Source organism: Rhincodon typus, chromosome 28, assembly GCF_021869965.1.
Source record: "Rhincodon typus isolate 14 chromosome 28, sRhiTyp1.1, whole genome shotgun sequence".
NCBI lineage: Eukaryota > Metazoa > Chordata > Chondrichthyes > Orectolobiformes > Rhincodontidae > Rhincodon > Rhincodon typus.
Window position 1 is genome coordinate 41,125,105 of NC_063359.1, and position 27,997 is coordinate 41,153,101.

A 27,997-nucleotide genomic window follows, 5' to 3' on the forward strand; every position below is an offset into this window, starting at 1 on the left:
ATTTCTGCAGAAGGGTCCAGACCCGAAATGTCAGCTTTCCTGCTCCTCTGATGCTGCCTGGCCTGCTGTGTTCATCCAGCTCTACACCTTGTTAACTCAGATTCTCCAGCATCAGCAATTCCTACTATCTCTAAGCATGCTATATGCCTTCCTAATCACCCTGTCTATACGTGACTCAAACTTCAAAGAATTATGTACCTGAACCCCTATATGTCTCTGTTCTACAACAGTACCCAGGGCCCTACTTCTAATTGTTTAATTCCTGCCCTTGTTTGTTTTACTAAAATTAAGTATCTCGCATTTATCCAAATTAAACTCTGTCTGCCACTCCTCAGCCCATTGACCTAATTGATCGAAATTGGTTTATAATCTTAGATAACCTTCTTCACTATCCACTGTACAACAATTTTGTTGTCACCTGCAAACTTACTAACCTATATTCTCATCAAAATCATTTATGTAAGTGACAAACAAAAGTGGACCCAGCACCAAACCCTGTGGAACGCTGCTGGTCACAGGCCTCCAGTTCGAAAAACAACCCTGCACCGTCACTCTCTGTCTCTTGCCATCAAGTCAATTTTGTGTCTAATTGGCAAGCTCACCCTGATCTAACTTTACTAATTAGTCTACCATGCATAACCTTGTCAAAGGCTTTACTAAAGTCCAAGTAAACAACATCTATCACTCTGCCCTCATCAATCTTCTTGGTTATTTCCTCAAAAAATTCAATCAAGTTTGAGACACACAATTTTCCCTCATGCAAAACCATGCTGACTATCCTGAATCATTTCTGGTCTCGGCAAATGCATAGCAATCCTTTCAGAATCATCTAAAATTCTAAAGGATGTTGACAAATTGTCTAACACTGGGACTAATTCGCTGGGTAACTTTATCTGTATACGTGGGTGTCTGTACCTGAGTAAATGGGGCATGTGACTCTCAGGTTGTGCCTCTCTGGATCTGTATCATTCTATGTTTGTTTGTATTTTTACGTGTCTTTGTGTGTGAGTGTATGTTTCTTGGTATCTTTTGCTGTGTGTGTCCTCTTACTATTGACTGCCCTGCCACTGGAAACAGTTCCTCCTTTTTTATTTACACACGATTTTCAACATATCTATCCTCCACTTAACCTGCTCTGATTTCAGGTAAGAAGCCCACCTTCTCTTGTCTCGCCACATTCAATGAAGTCCTCCATCACTGGCAACATTCTAGTAAATTGTCTCTGCACCCACCCCAAGGTTTTACATTCTTCTTGAAATGCATCCTTCCTAACTCTAATCCATCCAACCAAATCCATTTTCAGTTCTGATTTCAATGATCAAACTCCAGAACAAAACCTGCCAAAACAGAATTCAAAATAAAATTACTGAAATTTAATTATTTCATTCCTTTACTAATTAAAAGAATTGCTTTCCTACAATGTCTTATAAGTGCTTTGGAACATCTGGAAGTTTTGTAACACAGAAAATGCAATGGCAATTTGCACAGAGCATAATCTCAAACAGCAATGCAAAAGTGATGTGATATTCTGTCTAACAAAGTTCCCTGAGCAACAAATATTGTTCAGAATACTGGACACATCTGACCACCACAAAACAATATCAAATTGTCAACATTTACAATAGAGTTCAGACAGAGTACGTACAAGCAAATTACTGCAGATGCCAGAATGTGTGCTGAAAACAGCAAATGCTGGAGACCACAGTGGGTCAGGCAGCATCCATAAAGAAAAAGATAGCATGGACTGTAGATGCTGGAATCAGAGACAATACATTGTGGTGCTGGAGGAACACAGCAGGCCAGGCTGCAGAGGAGCAGGAGAGTCAATGGTTCCAGTCAGGACCCTTCTTCAGAACTGGGGGGCGGGGAAGGGAGCTAGGAAATAAATAGAGGAGGGTGGGGCTGGATAAGGTCAGTGAGTGCAGGTAGGGGGTGGTGGGGATTGGTGGGGCAGGTAGGTAGCAGAGATTATGGGCAGGTTGTGTCTGGTCAGGGAAGTCAGGATGAGAGGGAAGGTTGGGCATGGGATGAGGAGATTTTAAAACTGGTGAATTCCATGTTTAGGTCATCAGGAGTCTAGACGAAGAGCCATTTAGATTCAAAAACATCAACTTGCTTTCTCTCCATAGATATTGCCTGACCCACTATGATCTCCGGCATTTTTTTTCAATACAGATACACCACAGTTACAACCTCGTCAAGACAACATCAGTTGTGCATCACTCCCTCAGCACCGACCCTCCGACAGTGCCCCCCTCCCTCAGCACCGACCCTCCGACAGCGCGGCTCTCCCTCAGCACCGACCCTTTGGTACTGAATATTCACGCGTGCTCCAGGACCGGAAGCAGTTCCGCTACCAAACAACTCCGACCGGAAACTGATTTCTGATCCGTTCTGTTGAACGTTCCCACGGTCCACCCCAATCCTGTTTTCCCGAGAGGATTGACGATCCACAGTGGGATTGGGATCTGGCAGGGGATCCCCTCTGCCTGAACACCCGGAGTGGTATCGGCTGGAGCCTGTGCAGACCCGGATCCGGGTGCCGTCGCCATGGGAAACGCGGCCTGCAGCGCCGTGGAGCCTCTACTCCCAAAGTCAGAACGTGGCCTGAGCTGAGCTTTATCAGGATTCAGCAGAACTCCACTGCTTTATATTTAACATCTCTATCTGTAAAACTGAAACAGATTCTCTCATTTTCAATGATCAATGGATTTAAATTTTAAAGTCCCTCTAGTCCTCACACTCTTTAGCACTGCACCTTTTTGTTTACGTTCTCTCCTGTTTCCTGCTGCCAAAATTTGCTGTCCTACATTTCTCAATTAAATTCCTTCTTCCCACTCTGCACCTCTATTTACACTCCCATGTGTTGATTTGTGTCACTTTCAATTTCAGCCGTCACCCTCAATATCACCTCCAAGTTTGGTACTACTGGCAAATTTGGAGTTTTATTCCATATACCAAGGTTCAGCTCAATCAAAAAAAAAGGTTCAAGTACAGACCTTTGGGAAACACCATGTTCTCCACATTCACTCTGTTTATGCACTTAGAGTAAGTTACTTTTTACCAAGATAGTATTTATCCCTTGTTATCCATGAGCCTTGGTTGTGGAATTGAGAAGGAACTTCTTCACCCAGAGGGTTGTTAATCTTTGGAATTCCTTGCCCAGTGAAGTAGTTGACGCTACTTCAGTAAATGTTTTTAAAGATAAGGTAGATTTTTTTTGAACAATAAAGGGATACGGTGAGAACGCGGGTAAGTGGATCTGAGTCCACGAAAAGATCAGCCATGATCTTATTGAATGGCGGAGCAGGCTCAAAGGGCCGGACGGCCTACTCCTGCTCCTAGCTCTTATGTTCTTGTGGCCAGCATTTTATTTGGTACTTTTGCAAATGGCCTTATTAAACTTCATGTAGACAACATCCAATACATTTCCTTCTTCAAAATGATATAGTACTGACGCACTTACAGTGTCACCCTCCCTCAGATTGACCTCTCAACACAGCAGCACTCCCTTGTACTAACCCTAAGTAAAGCAAGGAGACGGTTTGGAAAATACAAAATGTAGCATGCACAGCAAAAGGATATTGCAGCATTGCAGGCTAGCTATTTGAATTACAATACCCAGACTGGGACAAGAAGGGAAAGAGTGAGAAAACTTAGAGAATCAGCAGCAAATGGAGTAAATGGGGAAAATATGATAAAAAGGCAAAACTAAATGCTCTTTACTTGAATGCACTTTGCATTGATAATAATGAAAATTAATTAACAGCAGAGATAGAGATTAAGGGGTATAATGTTATAACCATTACAGAAGCATAGCAATTGGGAAATAGACGCTGAGAATTAAATATTCAGGGTATGTGACTTTTCAAATGTACAGGCAGGAAGGGAAGGATGGTGTGTTAGCTTTGTTTAAATGAGATGGAATAAATATGAAAAGAAGAAATGATCTTTGATTGGAAGTTGTGGAATCCATTTGTGTGGATCTAATAAATAACAAGGGGAAGAAGATATTAGAGACAACAAGGTGCAGGGCTGGATGAACACAGCAGGCCAAGCAGCATCATAGGAGCAGAGAGGCTGACGTTTCGGGCCTAGACCCTTCATCAGAAAAGGGGGAGGGGAAGGGGGTTTTGAAATAAATAGGGAGAGAGTGGGAGGCGGATAGAAGAGGGATAGAGGAGAGGATAGGTGGAGAGGAAACAAACAGGTCGAAGAGGCGGGGATGGAGCCAGTAAAGGTGAGTGTAGGTAGGGAGTTAGGAAGGGGATAGGTCAGTCCAGGGAGGACGGACAGGTCAAGGGGGCGGGATGAGGTTGGTCGGTAGGAGATGGAGGTGCGGCTTGAGGTGGGAGGAGGGGATAGGTGGGAGGAAGAACAGGTTAGGGAGGCAGGGACGAGCTGAACTGGTTTTGGGATGCATTAGGGGGAGGGGAGATTTTGAAACTTGTGAAATCCACATTGATACCATTGGGCTGCAGGGTTCCCAAGCGGAATATGAGTTGCTGTTCCTGCAACCTTCGGGTGGCATCGTTGTGGCACTGCAGGAGGCCCAGGATGGACATGTCGTCTGAGGAATGGGAGGGGGAGTTGAAATGGTTCGCGACTGGGAGGTGCAGTTGTTTGTTGCGAACCGAGCGTAGGTGTTCTGCAAAGCGGTCCCCGAGTCTCCGCTTGGTTTCCCCGATGTAGAGGAAGCCACACCGGGTACAGCGGATGCAGTATACCACATTGGCAGATGTGCAGGTGAACATCTGCTTGATGTGGAAAGTCTTCTTGGGGCCTGGGATGGGGGTGAGGGAGGAGGTATGGGGGCAGGTGTAGCACTTCCTGCGGTTGCAGGGAAAAGTGCCGGGTGTGGTGGAGCTGGAGGGGAGTGTGGAGCGGACAAGGGAGTCACGGAGAGAGTTGTCCCTCCGGAAAGCAGATAAGGGTGGGGAGGGAAAGATGTCTTTGGTGGTGGGGTCGGATTGCAGATGGCGGAAGTGTCGGAGGATGATGCGTTGGCTCCGGAGGTTGGTGGGGTGGTACGTGAGGACGAGGGGGATTCTTTTTTGGTTCTTATTGCGTGGACGGGGTGTGAGGGATGAGGTGCGGGAGATGTGGGAGACACGGTTGAGGGCGTTCTCGACCACCGAGGAGGGGAAGTTACGGTCCTTGAAAAACGAGGACAACTGAGATGTACGGGAGTGGAATGCCTCATCCTGGGAGCAGATGCGGCGGAGGCGAAGGAATTGGGAATAGGGGATAGCATTTTTGCAGGAAGGTGGGTGGGAGGAGGAGTATTCTAGGTAGCTGTGGGAGTCGGTGGGCTTGAAATGAATATCGGTTTCTAGGTGGTTGCCCGATATGGAGACAGAGAGGTCCAGGAAGGGGAGAGAGGTGTTAGAGATGGTCCAGGTAAACTTAAGGTTGGGGTGGAAGGTGTTAGTGAAGTGTATGAACTGTTCGAGCTCCTCGTGGGAGCACGAGGCGGCACCGATACAGTCATCAATGTAACGGAGGAAGAGGTGGGGTTTAGGGCCGGTGTAGGTACGGAAGAGGGATTGTTCCACGTAACCTACAAAGAGGCAGGCGTAGCTTGGGCCCATGCGAGTACCCATGGCTACCCCCTTTGTCTGTAGGAAGTGGGAGGAATTGAAAGAGAAGTTGTTGAGTGTGAGGACGAGTTCGGCTAAGCAGATGAGGGTGTCAGTGGAGGGGGACTGGTCGGGCCTGCGGGACAGGAAGAAGCGGAGGGCCTTAAGGCCATCTGCATGGGGAATGCAGGTGTAGAGGGACTGGACGTCCATGGTAAAGATGAGGTGTTGGGGACCGGGGAATTGGAAGTTCTGGAGGAGGTGGAGGGCGTGGGTGGTGTCACGGACATAGGTAGGGAGTTCCTGGACCAAGGGGGAGAAAATGGAGTCCAGATAGTTGGAGATCAGTTCGGTGGGGCAGGAGCAGGCGGAGACAATGGGTCGACCAGGGCATTCAGGTTTGTGGATTTTGGGAAGGAGATAGAAGCGGGCAGTGCGAGGTTGGGGAACGATGAGGTTGGAGGCCGTGGGTGGGAGGTCACCTGAGGTGATGAGGTTGTGGATGGTTTGGGAGATGATGGTTTGGTGCTCAGGGGTGGGGTCTTGATCAAGGGGGCGGTAGGAGGAAGTGTCGGAGAGTTGGTGTCCGGCCTCGGCGATGTAGAGGTCAGTGCGCCATACTACAACTGCACCTCCCTTGTCCGCAGGTTTTATGGTGAAGTTGGGATTGGAGCGGAGGGAGCGGAGGGCTGCACGTTCTGCGGGGGAGAGGTTGGAGTGGGTGAGAGGGGTGGAGAGGTTGAGGCGATTGATGTCTCGACGGCAGTTGGAGATGAAGAGGTCGAGGGAGGGTAGGAGGCCTTGGGGTGGTGTCCAGGAGGAGGGGGTGTGTTGGAAGCGGGAGAAGGGGTCAGTAGAGGGAGGGTTAGGTTCACGGTCAGAGAAGTAAGCGTGGAGGCGGAGGAAAAACTGCTCTATGTCCAAGCGTGAGCAGTATTCGTTGATCTGTGGGTGGAGTGGGACAAAGGTGAGCCCTTTACTGAGGACTGACCGTTCGTCCTCAGTAAGGGGTAGGTCTGGGGGGATGGTGAAGACTCGGCAGGGCTGGGTGCTGCTGTCTCCTCTGGAGCTGCTGGCTGTGGAGGTGGTGGGCGGAGCTGTGTCGGCGTCGGCTGTGGGCGGAGCTGCGTCGGCGGTGGGCGGAGTTGTGCCGGTGTCGGCGGTGGGTGGAGTTGCGTCCGCATCGGTGATGGGCGGATCGGGGTCGGAGGTAGGAGCGGGGTAGGCGGCGGCAGTAGCGGTGAGGGTGGTCGCGACTTAAGTGTCGGTGGCAACGGCAGCGATGGTGTTTGCTGTCCCGGAAGTGGGGAACCCGGCGGTGGCGGATGTGACGTCATCTGTGGGTTCTCCGATTGTGGCCTCATGGCCAATGGCGGCGGACCCATTGTGGGGAAGGTCCTGAGTACGGCTGGGGATTTGGGGGGTGGAGGAAGCCCGTTTTGGGTGGTAGGCACCTGTAAGTTTACTGTACTTACGGTTTTTAGTGTCCAATAAAGCTGAGTAGAATTGGGAGTTCAGGTTGTGGATCCTACGTAGAATAAAAAACAGGAGAGGTCCTTTGCAGGTCTGGGAGAGGGAGGCTCTGAGCTGGGGTAGGCTTGATTGTAGTGCCTGGAGATGCCGGCGCATTGCTGCAAGTGTGTGTTTCAGGAGTCGCAGGGAGAAACGCTTCTGAAGGATCTCAACACCATGAGTGTAGATATTATCACGGTTGGGGCCAAATTGGGAAGGCTTGAATGTGGATTGTAGTCCATTGGGGATGATCTGGTTCCGTAGGCAGGTGCTAAGGAAGGTGATGTGGCTGTAGTACCTGGTTTGCTTCAGGATGTGGTCGAGCAGTTTCAGGGCCAAAGAGATTACGAGAGAGTTGCAGTGGGAGAGAGATCCCTTGAGGTTTGTCCGGAGGGAGGAGGGTAACTTCTTCAGGTTAGGCATCCTTAGAAGAGGCTTCGCAGTGGGGTTAAAATCGAATCAGAGATAGTAGGAACTGCAGATGCTGGAGAATCCGAGACAACAAGCACCTTGTTGTCTCGGATTCTCCAGCATCTGCACTCCCTAGAATGTTATCTGGGTTTCTGGACCGACAGTCCAGCGATAATACCACAAAGCCATTGCCTCCCCTGCTCACTAACATCTGAGGGTAGTGCCAAAATTGGGAGAACTGTCTCACAGACTAGTTAAGCAACATCCTGACACAATCATACTCACAGAATTATACCTTACAGACAATACCCCAGACACCACCAGCACCAGTCCTGGATATGTCCTGTCCCACCAGCAGGACAGATGCAGCAAAGGGGGCGGCACAGTGGTATACAGTCAGGAGGGTTTTGCTCTGGAAGTCCTCAACATTGACTCCGGACCCCATGAAGTCTCATGGCCTCAGGTTAAACATGGGCAAGGAAACCTGCTGATTACCACAGACCGTCCTCCCTCAGCTGATGAATCAGTACTCCTCAATGTTGAACACCACTTAGAGGAAGCACTGAGGATGGCAAGGGCACAAAACGTACTCTGGGTGGGGGATTTCAATGTCCACCACCAACAGTGGCTCGGCAGCAGTACTACTGATTGAGCTGGTCGGGTCCTACAGGACATAGCTGCTAGACTGGGTCTGCGGCAGGTGGTGAGGGAACCAACAAGAGGGAAAAACAAACTTGACCTCATCCTTACTAATCTGCCAGCTGCAGTTGCAACTGTCCATGACAGTATCGGTAAGAGTGACCATCGCACAGCCCTTGTGGAGATAAAGTCCCACCTTCACATTGAGAATAACCTCCAAAGTGTTGTGTGGCACTGTCACCGTGCTAAATGGGACTGACTTCGCACAGATCCAGCAACTCAAGACTGGGTATCCATGAGGCACTGTGGGTCATCAACAGCAGCAGAATTGTACTCTAGCACAATCTGTACCCCCACGGCCCGGCATATACCCCACTCAACCATTTCCGTCAAACCAGGGGATCAACCCTGGTTCAATGGAGAGTGCAGGAGGGCATGCCAGGAACAGCACCAGGCATACCTGAAGATGGGGTACCAATTTGGTGAAGCCACTAAACAGGACTACTTGCATGCCAAGCAGTGAAAGCAGAAAGTGATAGACAGAGCTAAGTGATCCCACAACCAACAGATCAGATCTAAGCTCTGCAGTCCTGCCACATTCAGTTGTGAATGTGGTGGACAATTAAACAACTCACTGGAGGAGGAGGCTCCACAAATATCCCCATCCTCAATGATGGAAGAACCAAGCTATCAGTGCAAAAGATAAGGATGAAGCAATCACAGCAATCTTCAGCCAGAAGTGCCGAATGCATGATCCATCTCGGCCTCCTCCAGTGGTCCCCAGCATTACAGATGCCAGTCTTCAGCCAATTCGATTCACTCCAATTGATATCAAGAAACGATTGGAGACACTGGATATTGCAAAGGCTACCAGCCCTGATAGCATTCCGGCAATAGTACTGAAGACTTGTGCTCCAGAACTTGCCGCTCCTCTAGCCAAGCTGTTCCAGCACGGTTACAACACTGATATCTACCCAACAATGTGAAAAATTACCCAGGTATGTCCTGTACACAAAAAGCAGGACAAATCCAACCCGGCCAATTACAGCCCCATCAGTCCCCTCTCGATCATCAGTAAAGTGATGGAAGGTGTCATCAACAGTGCTATCAAGCAGCACCTGCTCAGTGACGCCCAGTTTGGGTTCCACCAGGGTCACTCAGCTCCTGACCTCATTACGGCCTTGGTTCAAACATGGACCAAGCAGCTGAATTCCAGAGGTGAGGTGAGAGTGACAGCCCTTGAGATCAAGGCTACATTCAACCGAGTGTGGCATCACGCAGTCCGAGCAAAACTGGAATAAATGGGTATCGGGGGCAAACTCTCCGATGGTTGGAGTCATACGTGACACATAGGAAAATGGTCGTGGTCACTGCAGGTCAATCATCTCAGCTCCAGGACATCTCTGCAAGAGTTCCTCAAAGTAGTGTACTGGGCCTAACCATCTTCAGCTGCTTCATCAATGACCTTCCCTCCATCGTAAGGTCAGAAATGGGGATGTTCGCCGATGATTGCACAATGTTCAGCATCATTTGTGACTGCTCAGATACTGAAGTAGTCCATGTTCACATGCAACAAGGTCTGGACAATATCCAGGCATGGGCTGACAAGTGGCAAGTGACATTTGCCCCACACAAATGCCAAGCTATGCCCATCACCAATAAGAGACAATCTAACCACCGTCCCTTGACATTCAGTGGTGTTACCATCACTGACTTCCCCACTATCAACATCCCGGGGGTTATCATTGATCAGAAACTCAACTGGACTCACCACATTAACACAGTGGCTACAAGAGCAGGTCAGAAACTAGGAATACTGCGGCGAGTAACTCACCTCCAGACTCCTCAAAGCCTGTCCACCATCTACAAGGCACAAGTCAGGAGTATGATGGAATACTCTCCACTTGCTTGGATGAGTGCAGCTTGACACCATCCAGGACAAACCAGCCCACTTGATTGGCACTACATCCACAAGCACCCACTCACTCCACCACTGACTACCTACAAGATGCACTGCAGAAATTCACCGAAGATCCACAGACAGTACCTTCCAAACCCATGACCACTTCCACCTAGAAGTACAGGGCATCAGACATACGGGAACACCACCACTTCCAAGTTCCCATCCAAGCCACTCGCTGTCCTGACTTGGAAATATATCGCTGTTCTCCACTCTCACTGGGTCAAAATCCTGGAATTCTCTCCCTAATATCATTGTGGGTCAACCCACAACAGGAGGACTGTAGCGGTTCAAGAAAGCAGCTCACCAGCACCTTCTCAACGGCAACTAGGGATGAGCGATAAATGCTGGCCAGCCAGCAACACCCACATTCCACAAACGAATAGAGGAGAAAAAAACTACCACAAAACTACCGTTGATTGTTGTAAAGATACATTTCGTTTATTAATGCTCTTTAGGCAGACAAATCTGTCATCTATTCCTGGTCTACATGTGACTCTAGTCACACAGCGATGTGTTTGATTCATAATTGCCTCTGAAATTTCCTGGGAAACCTCTGAGTACAGGACAATTAAGGATGGGCACCAAGTTGCCTTTCCACTGACTCCCGTTATTCTTAAAATAATAAAAGATTGGCCTCCAAAGCCCATTTTTTATTTGTCCTAGGTATGATGTCAACCAGTCAAGAGATTTTCACCACTTTAAATTGACTTTTATTTTGCTCAGATTCCTTGATACCACCCTCTGACAAAGCTACTTTGATGTCAAGGGCACTCACGCTCATTGATCTCTGGAATTCAGCTCTTTTATCCATGTATGAAACAAGGCCGAAATGAGGTCAGGATCTGTGTGGCCTTGGTGGAATCGAAACTGGTGTCAGTAAGCCAGTTGTTGAAAGCACCGCCAACAGCACCTTCCATCACTTCACTGATGATTGAAAGTCAAAGGACAGGTGTGGTAATCAACTGGTTTGGATTTATGCTGTTTTATGTAAACAAGACATACCTGGGCAATTTTCCACATTGGCAGATTTATGTTAGTTTGTAGCTTTATTGTAAAAGGGGGAGGGAGCAACTAAATTTGGACCTCAGGTCTTCAGCACCATAGCCAGAATGTCAAAGAGGACTGCAGCCTTTTGTCTTACCAGTGCACTTTGCCTTTTCTTGAATTGGTTTCACAGGCACTGACTCTTAATGGGATAAAGGTTCCACAACCAAATAACCATTTTTTATGTGTCAGCACCAAATGGATGGTAGGGAGACTATTAACAATGTAAAGAATGAGAGATCTGTTAAGTTAGGTCATTACTTTAAAAGCTATACTGACAGTCACAACATTCACTTACCCTCAGCTTCGTACAGCAAGTAAATTATGTATTTCAGGCTAGTCTTCTGAATTTCTTCTACCTCAACTTGTATAAGCATAAATTCTGCAACAGAGAAAAGAGCATTTATACTTCATACTGTGGAACACAGGAGAAGATCAGAAACAAAATCAGAAGTTGCTGGAAAAGCTCAGCAGGTCTGGCAGCATCTGTGAAGGAAAAAACAGAGTTAACGTTTCGGGTCCGGCGACCCTTCCTCAGAACTGGACCAGAAAGAGTCACTGGACCCAAAATGTTAACTCTGATTTTTCTCCACAGATGCTCCCAGACTTGCTGAGCTTTTCCAGCAAATTCTGTTTTTTTTCCTGATTTATAGCATCTGCAGTTCTTTCGGTTTTTATGAAGATCAGAATCACATTCACATACCTCCAAAATACATCAGATATTGGCTCCACTGCTATGCACACAGACTCCTGCTCCATGTACACATTTTACACCATTCCCTGTAAGCACACTCTCCCATTCCACACACATGCCTTTCCATACACTTGCAGTGTTCTGTACAGGTTTAAGAACCACAGCTTAGATACTACATTGAAGTGAGTGCAACACGGATTTACCAGAATTATACATGACCTCAAAGGGTTAAATTGCAAAGAAAGATTATATAAATAGGGTGTATTTCCTGGAATTTGGACAGTTAAAGGTGATTTATTCAACATTTTCAAGCCATTCAGCATAATAGATAAAGTTTAGAGTCATTAAAGACACAGAAGGAGATCATTCAGATAAAGAGAAACTACATCTGTCTATTGTAAAGCATTAGTACTAGGAAGCATTGTTTAAAGAATAGAACCAGACCTGTCAAGAGTTAAATTAGGAAACATTTCAACAAAACATGATTTATTTTTAATTTATTCTTTCACATTTAAGTTACGTGTTGTTGGCTTGGCTATCGTTTGTTGCTCATCCCTAATTGCCCTGAGGTAGTGGTGGATCAGATTTTTGAACTATATGTGGTACAGATACACTAGTAGTTGTTTTCATGTTTTTACATCCAGGAGTGCTTTTACACACTTGAACAGAATTTTTCCCTACCACCACATCACCTATCATCAAGATGGCAACAGAGTTAGGCTCCTGAGCTGGGGCTTGTTCGCTCTGACCGCTTTTCTCGTCTTCTTTTCCTCTTTTCTTGTTTCTTTTTCTTCAATTACCAATTGTCCTGAGCTCGGACGGCATCAGTGGCTGTGAAGGATCCCAGCATGGACCTCGTGGCGGCAGCGAGTAAGCCCAGCATGGACTTACTTTCCGGGGCAAGCACAGGACCTGCTATCAGAATTGGCGGCTGCTACGTAAACAGAGACAACGTCGGTGAGATAGGCCCAGCGGCGAAAGATGGCATTTGTGGATCGGCGACTTCATCGTCAGTTGGGTCCAGTGCTGGCAGCAGCGAAGTAGTGGTGGAAGGGCATCACTGCAACATCGATGAGATGGGCTCAGCAGTGAGAAATGAGACTCTGACATTGGTGGGTCCAGTGCAGGCAGTGGCAAGGTGAGGCGGGGTGGAGGAGAATCAGCCCAGCAGCAAAAGATGGCATCTGAAGAGTGATGAATTCAATGTTGGTTGGGTCTGGTGTCGACAGTGGCGAGGTGATGGAGAAGGGATGGTGACGCAGGCGTCATTGATGATGAGCTGGCTCAGGATTGATGGACTCTCTTTAAGCTATATATTTTTTTTTTAAAATTCTTAAACTGTTCAAAATGGTGACAGGTCATGGAAAAGCTTCTCACTGTATTTTACAGTTTTTCTCACTGTGAAATACATGTGACAATAAAATCTTTCATATTCACCTATGTATCCAGTTAATTACAATTTTACATACAGGGCCAGTTAGAGACAATGAATCATGGGTCTGCTACTGGGCCTGGCCAGGCTGGCCATTAACAGGTCTAGGCAGCGGGCTACACAGGTGACTATATCTGCCAACTGTCTGTCTATCTTCCACAGTTATGTTCATGTCTGGGTGTCACTGGAGAGGGAGCACGCGGCATCCATCAATGCTCTTGATGCTTTTAGAAAGGGGTGAGCATTGTGGGGGATACAGTGCTTTATTTCCCCTCCAGCTCCATTTTGATATAGTCCCTTCCCTCTCTCCCTACCACCACAAGGATACTTGGGTTCAAGTCCCACCTGTTCCACAGGTGTGTAATAACATCTCTGAAAAGGTTGATTAAAAATATATTTTAAGGAATCAAAGTGGATGGATCAGTTTAAGATTCAGATCTAACTGAATGGCATTGCAGGCACTTGGGATTAAATTGCCGCCTCTTGTTCCCTTCTAGGTATTACTACACGCTCCATTACCAGCGTTGTGGTAGAATTCAAACTCTTAGATATTTTTAATTAGTTGGCTAAAATGTTTTGAGAAAATTCTTGAGTGGTATTATACAGAGCTTCCAGCAATTCAGTAAGAATTGGTGATTCTGATTTTATGATTTCCCTCCAGGGTTAGATAAATAGCCTGACTGGCTCTACAGCATTACAATATAATTAATAGGTAGCATAAAAGTGAGATATACAGTGAAAAAAAAATACCTTTGTGCAATAAAAATGTGAACAATAGCAATTGGATGATAAACCCTTCTAAATAGAACAACTCCCTGGAACATTTTACTGCAGATAAAACGAATGGACTGGCAATTGAAGGGATTCATTCTGTTTGCTTTGAATTAAGGCTCAAATGCCACCTACCAAGAAGCTTGTCAATGCCTTCCTTGAAAGGCAAATGTTCTGTGCCCACTGGTGTCTTCTTTATTCCTGAAAGCAGAGAGCCACAGATGACCAGTGACTCTTTCACATATTGTACGTCCAATAGTGACCTTCAAAGAAACAAAGATGTTGTCAGATTTTAGTGGCTGGTGTGTATCAGAGATTCCAGCGAATTCCCCCACATCCAAATCCAACATGAGCGGACTAAGCCAACTTGCACATTGCTCAAAGCACCAATCTATCTCAGCACTAATGGGTAATCCTACTCTGAACATTTCAGGACAGCTGTAAATGATAAAGTTGGAACAGCAATGTATTGACATGCATTGTGAGACACAGGGAATGCTCTGTCTAATCTTCTGCTATCCCTATCCTCGGAATGTTTGATGGGGACAGTGTAGAGGGAGCGTTAAACGTTACTTAAGTTAAAAGAGTAGAGACAGCTTTAATGTGTATATGACCTATGCTGTACCTGAACTGGGAGTGTTTGATGTGGACAGTACAGAGAGCTCCCTCTGTATCTAACTATGCTTCCCATCCTGGGATTGTTTTTATTTGTTTATGGAGTCTAGGCTAGACCAGCATTTATGACAAATTCCAAATTGCACTGGAGAACGTGCTGATGAGCTACCTTCTTGAACCACTGCAATCCTTGGGGTTGTCATGCTATTAGTGAGTTCCAGGGTTCTGACCTTGTGATAGTGAAGGAACAGCAATATTATTCCAAGTCAGGATGGTGTGCGGCTTGGAAGGTAACTTTCAGATGATGATGTTCCAATCCAATACATTCACTGCCCTAGTTCTTCTAGGTGGTAGAGACTGCAGATTTGAAAGCTGCTGTTGAAGGAGCACTGGTGAGCACTGTGGTGTATCTTATAGATGGTATACACTACCGCATCTGTGTAACCATGCTGAAAGAAGTGAATATTGAAGGTGGTGGATGGGGTCCCAATTAAGCAGACTGCTTTGTACTAGATAGTGTTGAGCTTCAAGTAGTGCTAGAGGTGCACCTATCCCCTGATGGGATAGTGTGGAGTGAGTTTTACCCTGTATATAACCCCTTGTGCCACACCTGCCTTGCGAGTGTTTGTTGTGGACTGTATGCAGGTAGGAATCATTATCAAACATTCCTACTTCTGACCTTTGATGGAGAGAAAGTTCTTGATGAAACAGTTGATGGTTGAATCTGGGACATTATCCAGCAGACAAGTGATACCATAGGGTTAAGATGATTGGTCTCCACCAATCACGACCATGAGTATCACTGCAAGATACACATATTTTGCTTCAAGCTTTCTATTTTGAACTCATTAGGATAATTCTTAAGAATATCAGTTTAAGGAGAAAACAACATTGTACTGTATGAGAGGACAATGATGATTAGTTGGCAAATATACTTTGGAAGAGGTACTGCCATGGAGAATGTACCAGTTAATAATAGCCAATTAACCGCCAGATTTTTATAAAATTAAACCAGGTTGATTTTGATCAAGTCAGTGTCCAGAAAAATAAACCAGCAAATGGCTATTACCTATTCTGTTCAATTCAAACTGGCACAGTGCATGTACATATTTTCTTTTCTGTCTACGAAGTTGATTTTTCCCATAAATTAGTATTCTCATTAAGTGTCCTGATGATTGCAAGATGAGAAGTTTCAACAAGATATCTCATTTTCTAGCAATACTCAAGTTCTGAACCAACCATTAATCACAACCATCTCCTTTTGTTCCAGATACGACTCCAATCAGTGGAGAAATATGCTTGACTTCAATTAACTTCAATTTTGTTAGGGGTCTTTGACACCACATTCAGTCAAATGTTGCCTTGATGTCAAGGGCAGAAACTTTCATTCTATGGAAACTAAAAGTTAGCATTAAGAGTAGGTTATTGCTGAGTAAGTACCGCTTGCTAGGGCTGTCAACAACACCTTTCATCATTTCTTGACTTTTGAGAGTAGACTGTTGGACTGCCAACTGACTGGATTAAACTTGTATTGCTTTTGGTAGACAGGGCACATCTGGGCAATTTTCCACATTGTCAGAAAGATGCTATTGTTATAGTTGTACTGAAACATGGCCTCACCATGATCTCGTCTTCTTAACCTCAATCCTCACCCGAGGCACAGTGACCCTCAGGTTAAACTCTCTCTCGAACGAAAAGGTAATCCTATAGTTTTCTGGGACTACAATAACTTTACTGTTTTACTTTACTGGAACAACTTGGCTAAGGACAGAGCTGGTTCTGAAGCATGTCTTCAGCAGTAATGCCAAGATGTTGTCATGATCAACAGCCTTGGTTGTATCCACAGTGCTCTGCCATTTCTTGCTATTGTACAGTGAATGAAACTGACTAAAGATTGACACGTGATGATGGGGACATTGGGAAGAAAGCAAAATGGATTATCCACTTGGCACTTCTGGTTGAAGATTCTTTTTTATTCATTCACGGATGAGGGCGTCACTGGCGAGGCAGTATTTATTGCTCATCCCTAAATGCTCAGAGGACAGTTAAGAGTCAACCACATTGCTGTGGGTCTGGAGTCACATGTAGGCCAGACCAAGCAAGGATATCACTTTCCTTCCCTAACGAACATTACTGAACCAGATGGGTTTTTCTGACAATCGACAATGGATTCATGGTCATCATTAGATTCTTAATTCTAGATATTTATTGAATTCAAATTCCACCATCTGCCGTGGCAGGATTCGAACCTGCGTCCCCAGAATATTATCTGGGTCTCTAAATTACATAGTTGCAAATGTTTCAGTCTTCGCCCTTGCACTCATATCCTGGACTCCCCCATCACTAACGATGGGGATGCTTGTGGAACATCCTCCTCGAGTTAGTTGTTTATAGTTTGTCATTATTAATAAGCAATGAAGCGACACTGCAGAGTTTAAATATGATTGAAGAGTTAAAGGATCACTTCACTTTGTCTGAAGTATCACGTTTAGCACACACGTGGTCCTGTGTTGTAGCTCCACCAGGTTGGTACATCGTCTTTAGATAGGCTATGCCATGCTCCTAACTGATTTAGGATTGGCTCCCTGGCTTGCTTGCAATATTAAAGTGAGGGATATGTCGGCATGAGATTATAAATTCTGGCTGAATGCAATTCTGCTCTTGCGAATAGTCCGCATCTTCTCATGGGTTCTGAGCTTTGAGTTGCTAGATCTGTTCTGAATTGATCTGATTTAGCAAGGTATTAGTACCACACATGATGATGGATATACTAAGTGCAAAGCCATGACTGTCTCACAGAGACAGATACAGTTGGTAGATTGGTGAATGCAAGGCCAAATAGGCTTTCCTCCTCCTGTTAGTTCTTTTACTTCCTGCTACTGGCTCAGTCTGGCAGCTATATCCTTCAAGATTTGGCTAGTAGTGAACTATCAAGCTATGCTTGGTGATGGACATTTAATTTCTTTAGCCAGAATATATCCTGTGCCCTTGCTTCAGTCAATGGTTCTTCCAAGTGGTATCAAACATGGAAGAAAAATGATTTATTAGCTGATGGAGAACAATAAGTGACAATCAGCAGATGTAGTACTTCTCTTATTTGGTGTGATGCCATGGAGAGCACATTACAACCAGAGTTGACGTTGAGTACTCCTAGAGGCACTTTCTCCCAACTGTATACCTCTATGATGCCATTCCTTGGAGCTTTATCATTTCATTGATTGAATCTAGAACATTAACTGGGAAGTATGATTCGGTAAGTATGACAGGGAGAGGAGCTTAAGAAGATGCTTTGCAGAAACAGCACCCAATTGTATTTTATGTGGGCCTGTCTGGTCTAGCTGAACTGTGTCTTCAAGTCGGCATTCCTTGGATTTGAGAGTGAAAATGAGAGCCAAAGGAAAAACTTCAAGATTGACGGACAGAGTAATGGTTCTGATCAAGTTGGCAGTGCAATTTAGCAAGTCAGTCACTGCAGAAATGTTGGGGCAAAAGGAGAATCAAAGGCTAGACAGTTGGGATTTTGAAGGTGCAGATGTAAGCAAGTTTTTCCAGAAACAGCTAAGATTGGGTTGTGGAAAGAAATATAATTGGCGCGTGATAAAAGACTGTGATCAGAAATGGTCTGATACATGATGGGAGTAGCAAGGCTATGTGAGATGACAAATTCAAGAAAGTTGCTCTGAATATGTGTTGGGAAGTTTATATGCTTGGGGAGGATAGGAGGTCAGTAAACACGGAACAGGTATCACAATGAGTTAAAATGGAGGTTGAAATCTCCATGACGGTAAGTTTTTTTTTTATTCATTCACAGGGTGAAGGCGTCGCTGGCTAGGCAGCATTAACTGCCCATCCCTAATTGCCCAAAGACAGTTAAGAGTCAACCACATTGTTGTAGGTCTGGAGTCGCATGTAGGCCAGACTAGATAAGGATGGCAGTTTCCCTCCCTAAAGGACATGAGTGAACCAGACAGGTTTTTCCTGACAATCGATAATAGATTCACAGTCATCATTAGATTCTTAATTCCAGATTTTTATTTAATTCAAATTTCACCATCTGCCATGGCAGGATTCGAACCCAGGTCCCCAGCATGTTACCTGGGTCTCTGGATTAACAGTCCAGCAATAATACCACTAGGCCTTCAGCTCCCCTGCAAGTTGCTTTGTGAGAGGCTGAGGAAGAAAAGCAGTGCTGGTAAGCCAATAACTCAATCCTGGTATCCATAATTCTATATATTTATGAAACCAACCATCCCCATCACAACCCCCTCAATTAGATTCCAGTCTGTAACTTACTGCCAGGTATTTGATATTCTATACACAAACTCCAAAATCCCTCAATTAAGTTGCAGTGAGTAACTCACCTCCAGGTATCTGTTACTCTACATATAAACAATCCAAATCTTTCCATTAGATTCCAGACTGTAACTTACTCCCAAGTATGTCATTCTATATCTAAACCCACCTGAATTCTTCAATTAAATTCTGTAACTCGCTCGAAAGTATCTTTTATTCTCTATGTTAACTATCCTGAACACCTTGACTGGATTCCAGTCTGTATCTCACTCCAGGTATCTGTTACACCGATGGCATGTGCCATTAATATTCTGGTCCCCTCCCTTCCCATCCAGTAACTTACGTTGCACTGATTCTTTCAGTAGGATCTGGCTCCAACATGAGCTGCACCAACTTGCAAAGGCTGGTCGTGTATTTCTTCTCCACATGGAGCTTTCCCAAGAGGTAGTCTAGATGTTTCCAGTTGCTCCTAATGATCTTTACCACCTGTTCAAACTCAGTTTCCTTGTGATTAGAGCATTCAGAAAATAAATCTGCATTTGTTTTTATACATACTTGGGAAAAAACAAACTTAAAAATATATCTCCATTTATTCTTGCTCTTCACCACTGCACAGTGCCAATCCTGGAAGATGTCAGGGTTTTATGGGCTCAACAGGTTCTCAGCCAGGTCACCATTCACAGTCCATATGGTCATGACCCCATGGTCACAACAGAACCCTGCCAGTACAGATTGGTAGCCAATCTCACCTTGTGGTTCATGCAGGCTGACAAGAGAGGGAGATGTGATGGCTAACAATGCCAGAAACATTAAAAAATCAATGATAGCAGGGGAATCTACTCTGTACAAATACTGATACATCCTTGAGCAACCCACCTCTAAATAATGATTTTCTTCCAGGTACTCTAACAAAATATATGGACTGAATTTACGTTCGGTACGAGGGAGAGAGGACTGGGTCCAAGACTGGTATTTTAAACATAAATAAAGGCATTTATGACTGCATGAAAGTAGAGCTAGTTAAAGTGAAGTGGCAAATTAAGTTAGGGCATGGATCAATACAGTTGCAGTGGCAGACATTAAAGGGACGTTTTAAAATACCCAGAATAATTATATCCCAATGGGAAAGATAAAAATCCAAGGGAACATTCATCATCCATCATTAATAAAAATGTTAAAGGTAGTATCAAACTTAAAGACAAGGCGTATTACTGTGCAAAATCAGGTGGCTAGTCAGAGGATTTGACAGGATGTAAAAAAAACAAAGTTTGACTAAAAGATTAATAAGGAGGAAAAATTATTACAGTATGAGAGAAAGCTAGCTAGAAATATAAAAATAGATTGAATTTCTGTGGATATTTAAAAAGGAAAAAAATTAATAAACGTTGGTCTTATAAAAAGTGAGTCTGAAGAATTAATAATAGAACACAAGGAGATGACAGATGAATTAAACAGCTAGTTTGCATTTTACACTCCTTAAGACCATGTATAAATACTGATAAAATGCAGGGGCCCCGACAAACACTGATGTGGAGGTGGTGGTGTTGGACTCAGGTGGACAAGGTCAAAAGTCGTACGACACTAGGTTATGGTCCAGCAGGTTTATTTGAAATCACAAGCTTTCGGAGCACTGCTCCTTTGTCAGGTGACGAAGGGGCAGCGCTTAAAAAGCTTGTGATTTCAAATAAACCTGTTGGACTATAACCTGGTGTTGTGTGACTTCTGGCCTATAAATACTGACACATTCCAAAAACATCTTGTAATTTCAGTTGGGCTTCCAAAAACAGACGAGGGCATGGGATCCACACCCTGATAATAATCAGGGGGCCATGAAACACAGAACTAAGCAAGTGTCAGTGCCCTCTGACCATCATCCTAAGGAGTGTCAATACCAACAGAGGTGGCAGAACAACACTTTTTTAAAATGTAACTCCAAGGAGGTCACAGAGAAAGAAATGAAAAAGGGTTCTGTACATCCATCATGTTGCACGTCATCATCTCAAGCAAAATACACCCTACGGACCAGATGTCACTTTTTGCGATCGGCATCCTTTCCAATGCCTCTGGAGCCATCCAGACCTTTGAATCTACCAGAAAGAAAAGGAAAAAAATTACCTCCTACCTATCTGTAAACAATTCATCTACATAACAGGGACTACAACTACACCCACCGACGCACCAAAAACAACAGAATACAGCAAAGCCATCCTTTTACTAACATCTGAGAGCTTATGCCAAAATCGGGAGAGTTGTCCAGCAAAGCAACTAGCCAAGCAACAGCTTTTCCTGGCTATGTACTGTCCAACAGGTAGTACGAACTCATCAGAGTTTATAATATAGTGGCATTCAATAAGAAAACAGCTGCCCTGAGAGTCCTCAACATTGATTCTCATGGCATCGAGGCAAAAATGGGCAGGAATGCACCTCCCCCTCACCACAATTCTCCATATTGAACATCACTTGGAGAACATACTAAGGGTGTACTCCGGGTGGGGACTTCAAAGTCCATGCCAGGAGTGGGATTGGTAGCCCCACTACTGACCTAAATGCTGGAGGGAAGGTCAATAATGAATCAGCAGAGCATAAGGACAAGAGTCGGCGATCTAAACACTTTAACCTGTTCTGTAATTCAATGAAATCCTGGTTGAGTGACAACCTGACTCCACATACCTGTTCTTTCCCCCTATCTAGCCATCTCAGATGAAAAATGAACAATTGTTCTCAATTCATGTCTGCAGAAGATTCCTAAACTTCTACCACCCTGTCTACATAGGAATCTTGTTAACTTCAGCTCCTGAAGGACCGGCTCTAGCTATAAACATCTGCCATCTAGACCTAGACTCTCCAACCAGACAAATAGTTTCTATTGTTCAATAATGGGGTCCCTTAAAACTGAATTTTTCTGGTATTTAATATGGAGCATACAATTTCATTTCACAGCTATTACATCAGTACTTAACATTCCAAAATTCTAGCATTTGAAAACAAAGGAAAGAATTACAACAAAACTAACATTAACAATTCGTCTGCTGCCAAAAGCACCCAATTATCAATGTTTTGGTTTTGAAACTAAGTTTAGAAATAGTGATAAACAAACCCTCAGATGAAGGTGGGCAATGATGATCATCCTACATTATGTTTGGTTCTCCCATGGCCATTGGCTAACAGGGGTGACAATTAATTGACACAGAGAAAATAACCTGTCGCTTGAATGATATAAAAATAAGTACGAGATTTAGAAAGAGCAGGAGTACTCAGGATAGAAGACGCCACCGGAAGCCCACAGGGGCTAAGACTGGAATAAACATACTGGGGCCAAGGAACTTAGAAAAGCCACATTTTCACTGGAAAAGCCATCCAGGGGCCAACAGAGCTCTGCAGCAGGATTTCTCACTAGAGTAACTGCGTCAGGGCTAGGTCAAATCCATGCTGGAGGAACCGTGCAGGGACCAAGAATAGAGTAGACTCAGCACAGAGGGGAGTTTTCTTAGACAGCACTCTTCATTGAGCATCATCACCAGACACATGGAAATGGATCAGAAGGACAGGAGGAAGACCAAGGACAGAGGTTCCTAACAAAGCAGCTAGACAGCAGGATTCTGCCCCAAAACTTTACTGAGACAAAGACATTTCATGTTGATAGCCTGTTTAACCCCTGTTACTGGTCAACCATCCCCATTTGTCAGTTATGTACTTTCTTTACCCAACTAACTAATGCATCATATCTAAACTCCTGCTTCTTCACAAACTCAATAAACTATCAGAAAATTACTTACAAATCACTGACTGCCTGTGATCACAAACCCCTAAAAACACTATTCACCCGATCTGGACACAGGTTGTGATTCAGTCTGCAGCTGCACAACCTTAACAGAACCGAAGATGAATATCGATGAGTGAGTAACTGGTAACAAAGTGGCAGTTAAATGCACTGTCAACAACACCTCTCATCACTTTGCTGATGACTGACAGTAGACAGAGGCAACATTAGATTCATCTCAATTTTTTAGGCAGGACATATTTTGCACTTTGTCAAGCAGATTGTAGGTAAGTAGTTATACTGGAACAACTTAGCTACAGGCACAATTCCAGATTTTCACTGCTACAACCAGAATACAGAGCCCATAGGGCTTCCTGTAGCCTATGCTTTAGCCATTTCTTGAGAACAAGTCAAGTTAATTAAATTGGCTGCAGACTGGCAACTGAAGACTAGTGGCAGTCAGTGACTCAGCACTTCACAATGCATGTGGTAGGACTTGATCATGTGGAAGGATCTTGATCAACTGGGCCAGTGGGCCCAGGAATGGCAGATAGAGTTTCAGATAAATGCGAGGTGTTGCATTTTGGTATGACAAACCAGGGCAAGACTTACCTAGTTACTGGTAGGGCCCTGGGGAGTGTTGTCAAAGAGAGAGATCTAGGGGTGCAGGTACATAGTTTCTTGAAAGTAGCATCACAGGTAGGCAGCGTGGTGAAGGCATTTGGCATGCTTTCTTTCATCGGTCAGACCACTGAGTACAGGAGTTGGAGTATCATGATACTGCTGCTTAAGACATTGGTATGACCACATTTGGAGTACTGCATACAATTCTGGTCACCCTATTATAGGAAGGATGTTATTAAACTGGAAAGGGTACAAAAAAGATTTACACCATGTTACTGAGGCCAGGAGGTTTGAGATATAAGGAGAGGCTGGATAGGCTTGACTCGAGTAGCAGGAGTGGATAGAGCGCAAGCCAGGGGACAGCCGAGAAGGTAAGGTTTCCTATAAAAACTTACCTCGTGAGTCAGCGGACTACTTGATTCCAGCGACGGGAGTGGAGAGAGCGCGAGCCGAGAAGTGAACTAATATATTCGGGCATTGTCTAAACCCGAAACACTACACGTGTAGTGTCTCCCAGCCATCCTCCTCCTCTAACCAAAAAAGAGGACTGTGTGGAGGGTCGGTAAGGTAAGGCTTTTTCTTTTTCTTTATTCTTTTGGCAATCTAGAGTAGAGAGAATGGAAGCTAGGGCAGTTGTATGTTCCTCTTGTAGGATGCGGGAGGCAAGGGTCACTGCTAGTGTCCCCTCTGACTTCACCTGCGAGAAGTGCACCCAACTCCAGCTCCTCACAGACCGCGTTAGGAAATGGAGCTGGAGCTGGATGAACTCCGGATCATTCAGGAGGCTCAGGGGGTGATAGAGAGGAGTTATAAGGAGGTGGTCACACCCAAGGTACAGGAAAAAGGTAGCTGGGTGACTGTCAGGAAGGGAAAAGGGAATAGGCAGACAGTGCAGGGATCCCCTGCGGCCGTTCCCCTCAATAATAAGTATACCACTTTGGATACTGTTGGGTGGGGGGACTTACCAGGGGAAAGCCATAGCAGTCATGTCTCTGGCACTGAGCCTGGCTCTGTGGCTCAGAAGGGAAGTGATAGTGATAGGAGATTCACTGGTTAGGGGAACAGACAGGATGGTATGTTGCCTCCCGGGTGGCAGGGTCAGGGATGTCTCGGATTGAGTCTTCAGGATTCTGAAGGGGGAGGGACAGCAGCCAGAAGTCGTGGTACACATCGGTACCAATGACATAGCTAGGAAACAGGACGAAGACCTGAAAAGTGATTATAGGGAGTTAGGACGGAAGCTGAAAGCCAGGACGAGCAGATTACGAGAGTAACCTCAGGATTACTACCGGTGTGACGGGCTAGTGAAGCCAGAAACAGAGAACGAGTGCAGTTGAACACATGGTTACCGAGCTGGTGTAGGAGGGAGGGCTTCAGGTTTGTGGATCGTTGGGATACCTTCTGGGGAAGGTGGGACCTGTACAGGAAGGACGGGTTGCACCAATATTCGAGGCAGGAGGTTTGCTAGAGCTCTTTGGGAGGGTTTAAACTAGTTTGGCAGGGGGATGGAAACCAGAGCTACAGATCAGAGGATGGGGTAGCCAGTGTACAGACAGATAGAGCAAGCACAGAATCTGTCAGGAAGGATAAGCAGTTGATAAGGAAAAGTGGCAGTCAGTGCAACGGGCTGAGGTGTGTCTACTTCAATGCAAGAAGTGTCAGGAATAAAGGTGATGAGCTTAAGGCGTGGATCAGTACTTGGAACTACGATGTTGTGGCCATTACAGAGACTTGGATAACACAAGGGTAGGAATGGTTGTTGGATGTTCCAGGGTATAGATGTTTCAAAAGAAATAGGAAGGGACGTAAAAGAGGTGGGGGAGCGGCATTGCTAATCAGGGATGATTAACAGCTGCAGAAAGGGAGGTCGTGGAGGAGGTTTCTCCACTGAGTCAGTATGGGTGGAAGTCAGAAACAGGAAAGGAGCAGTCACTTCATTGGGAGTTTTCTATAGACGCCCCACCAATACCAACAGAGACACCAAGGAACAGATTGGAAGACAGATTTTGGAAAGATGCAGAAGTAAAAGGGTTGTTGTCATGGGCGACTTCAAATTCCCTAACATAGACTGGAAATTCCTCAGTGTAAATAGTTTGGATGGAGCAGATTTTGTCAGGTGTGTCCAGGAAGGATTTCTGACTCAATATGTAGATAGGCCGGCCAGACGGGAGGCCATATTGGATTTGGTGCTTGGCAACGAACCAGGCCAGGTGTCAGATCTCTCAGTGGGACAGCATTTCAGTGACAGTGATCACAACTCCCTGACCTTTACTATAGTCATGGAGAGGGATAGGAGCAGACAGTATGGGAAAGTATTTAATTGGGGGAGGGGGAATTACAATGCTATTAGGGAAGAACTATGGGAGCACCAACTGGGATCAGATGTTCTCAGGGAAATGCACGACAGAAATGTGGAGGTTGTTTAGGGAGCAGTTGCTAGAAGTACTGGATAGGTTTGTCCCACTGAGGCAAGAAAAGGATGATAAGGTGAAGGAACCTTGGATGACAAGACATGTGGAACACCTAGTCAAGAGGAAGAAGGAAGCTGACTTAATGTTGAGGAAACAAGGATCGGACAGGGCTCTAGAGGTTTACAAGGTAGCCAGGAAGGAACTAAAGAATGGACTTCGGCAAGAAAAGGGTGTATGGAAAAACTTTGGTGGGTAGGATTAAAGAAAACCCCAATGTGTTCTATACTTATGTGAGGAACGAGAGGATAACCAGAGTGAGGGTAGGGCCAATCAGCGATAGTGGAGGGAATTTGTGCGCGGAGTCAGAGGAGGTAGGGGAGGTCCTTAATGAATACTTTACTTCAATATTCACCAGTGAGAGGGACCTTGACATTTGTGAGGACAGCATGAAACAGGTATATATGCTCCAACAGGTTGATGTTAGGAAGGAGGATGTGCTAGAAAGTTTGAAAAACATGAGAATAGATAAGTCCCCTAGGCCAGACGGGATATACCCAAGGTTGCTACAGGAAGCGAGGGAAGAGATTGCTGCCCCTTTGGCAATGATCTTTGCATCCTCACTGTCCACTGGAGTAGTACCAGGGATAATCCTGGAAATTACAGACCGATCAGTCTTACTTCTCTGGTGGGCAAATTATTGGAGAGGATTCTGAGAGATAGTATTTATGATTATTTGGAAAAGCACAGTTTGATTAGAAATAGTCAACATGGCTTTGAGTGTGGCAGGTCATGCCTCACAAGCCTTACTGAATTCTTTGAGGATGTGACAAAACACATCGATGAAGGTAGAGCAGTGGGTGTGGTGTATATGGATTTTAGCAAGGCATTTGATAAGGTTTCACATGGTAGGCTCATTCAGAAAATAAGGAGGCATGGGATTCAGGGAAATTTGGCTGTCTGGATACAAAACTGGCTGTCCAATAGAAGGCAGAGGGTGGTAGTAGATGGAAAGTATTCAGCCTGGAGCTTGGTGACCAGTGGTGTTCTGCAGCGATCTGTTCTGAAACCTCTGCTCTTTGTGATCTTTATAAATAACTTGGATGAGCAAGTGGAAGGGTGGGTTAGTAAGTTTGCTGATGACACGAAGGTTGGTGGAGTTGTGGACAGCGTGGAGGGCTGTTGTAGGTCGCAACGGGACATTGACAGGATGCAGAGCTGAGCAAAGAAGTGGCAGATGGAATTCAACCCAGAAAAGTGTGAAGTGATTCATTTTGGAAGGTCGAATTTGAATGCAGAATACAGGGTTAATGGCAGGATTACTGGCAGTGTGGAGGAACAGAGGGATCTTGGGGTCCATGTCCATAGATCCCTCAAAGTTGCTACCCAAGTTGATGCGGTTGTAAAGAAGGCATATGGTGTGTTGAGAGCCAAAGAGCCATGATGTTATGCAGCAGCTCTATAAAACTCTGCTTAGACCACACTTGGAATATTGTGTTCAGTTCTGGTCACCTCATTATAGGAAAGATGTGGAAGCTTTAGAGAGGGTCCAGAGAAGATTTGCCTGGACTGGAAGGCAGCTCTTATGAGGAAAGGTTGAGGGAGCGAGGGTTTTTTTCATTGGAGTGAAGAAGGATGAGATGTGGCCAGTAGAGGTGTACAAGATGACGAGAGGCATAGATAGAGTGGATAGTCAGAGACTTTTTCCCAGGGCGGAAATGACGATGACAGGGGGGCATAATTTTAAGGTGACTGGAGGAAAGTATAGATAGGGAATATGTCAGAGGTAGGTTCTTCACACAGAGAGTGGTGGGCGTGTGGAATGCGCTGCTGGCAGTGATAGTGGAGTCAGATACTTTAGAGACTTTTAAGCGATTCTTGGACAGGCACATGGAGGATAGTAAAATGTAGGGTATGCAGGGTAGATTAATCTTAAATAGTATAATAGGTTGGCACAACATCATGGGCCGAAGGGCCTGTACTGTGCTGTACTGTTCTATGTTAGAACATAGAACATAGAACATTACAGCGCAGTACAGGCCCTTCGGCCCTCGATGTTGCGCCGACCTGTGAAACCAATCTGAAGCCCATCTAACCTAAACTATTCCATTATCATCCATATGTTTATCCAATGACCATTTAAATGCCCTTAAAGTGGGCGAGTCTACTATTTTTGCAGGCAGGGCATTCCACGCCCTTACTACTCTCTGAGTAAAGAACCTACCTCTGACATCTGTCCTATATCTATCACC

General features: G+C 45.2%; 1 protein-coding gene across 1 annotated transcript in view; it reads right to left on the minus strand.

The window, feature by feature from the left end:
* LOC125486373 (serine/threonine kinase-like domain-containing protein STKLD1) overlaps window positions 1-27,997 on the minus strand; it is a 72,121-nt gene that overhangs the window by 37,406 nt on the left and 6,718 nt on the right. Inside the window, exons 2-5 of the mRNA XM_048613604.1 lie at window positions 20,928-21,040; window positions 19,297-19,457; window positions 14,181-14,308; window positions 11,447-11,530 (exon numbers count right to left, since the gene is read on the minus strand). Coding sequence (XP_048469561.1) covers window positions 11,447-11,530; window positions 14,181-14,308; window positions 19,297-19,457; window positions 20,928-21,026 — 472 coding nt within the window. The 5' untranslated portion in view covers window positions 21,027-21,040. The remainder of the gene's footprint in view (window positions 1-11,446; window positions 11,531-14,180; window positions 14,309-19,296; window positions 19,458-20,927; window positions 21,041-27,997) is intronic.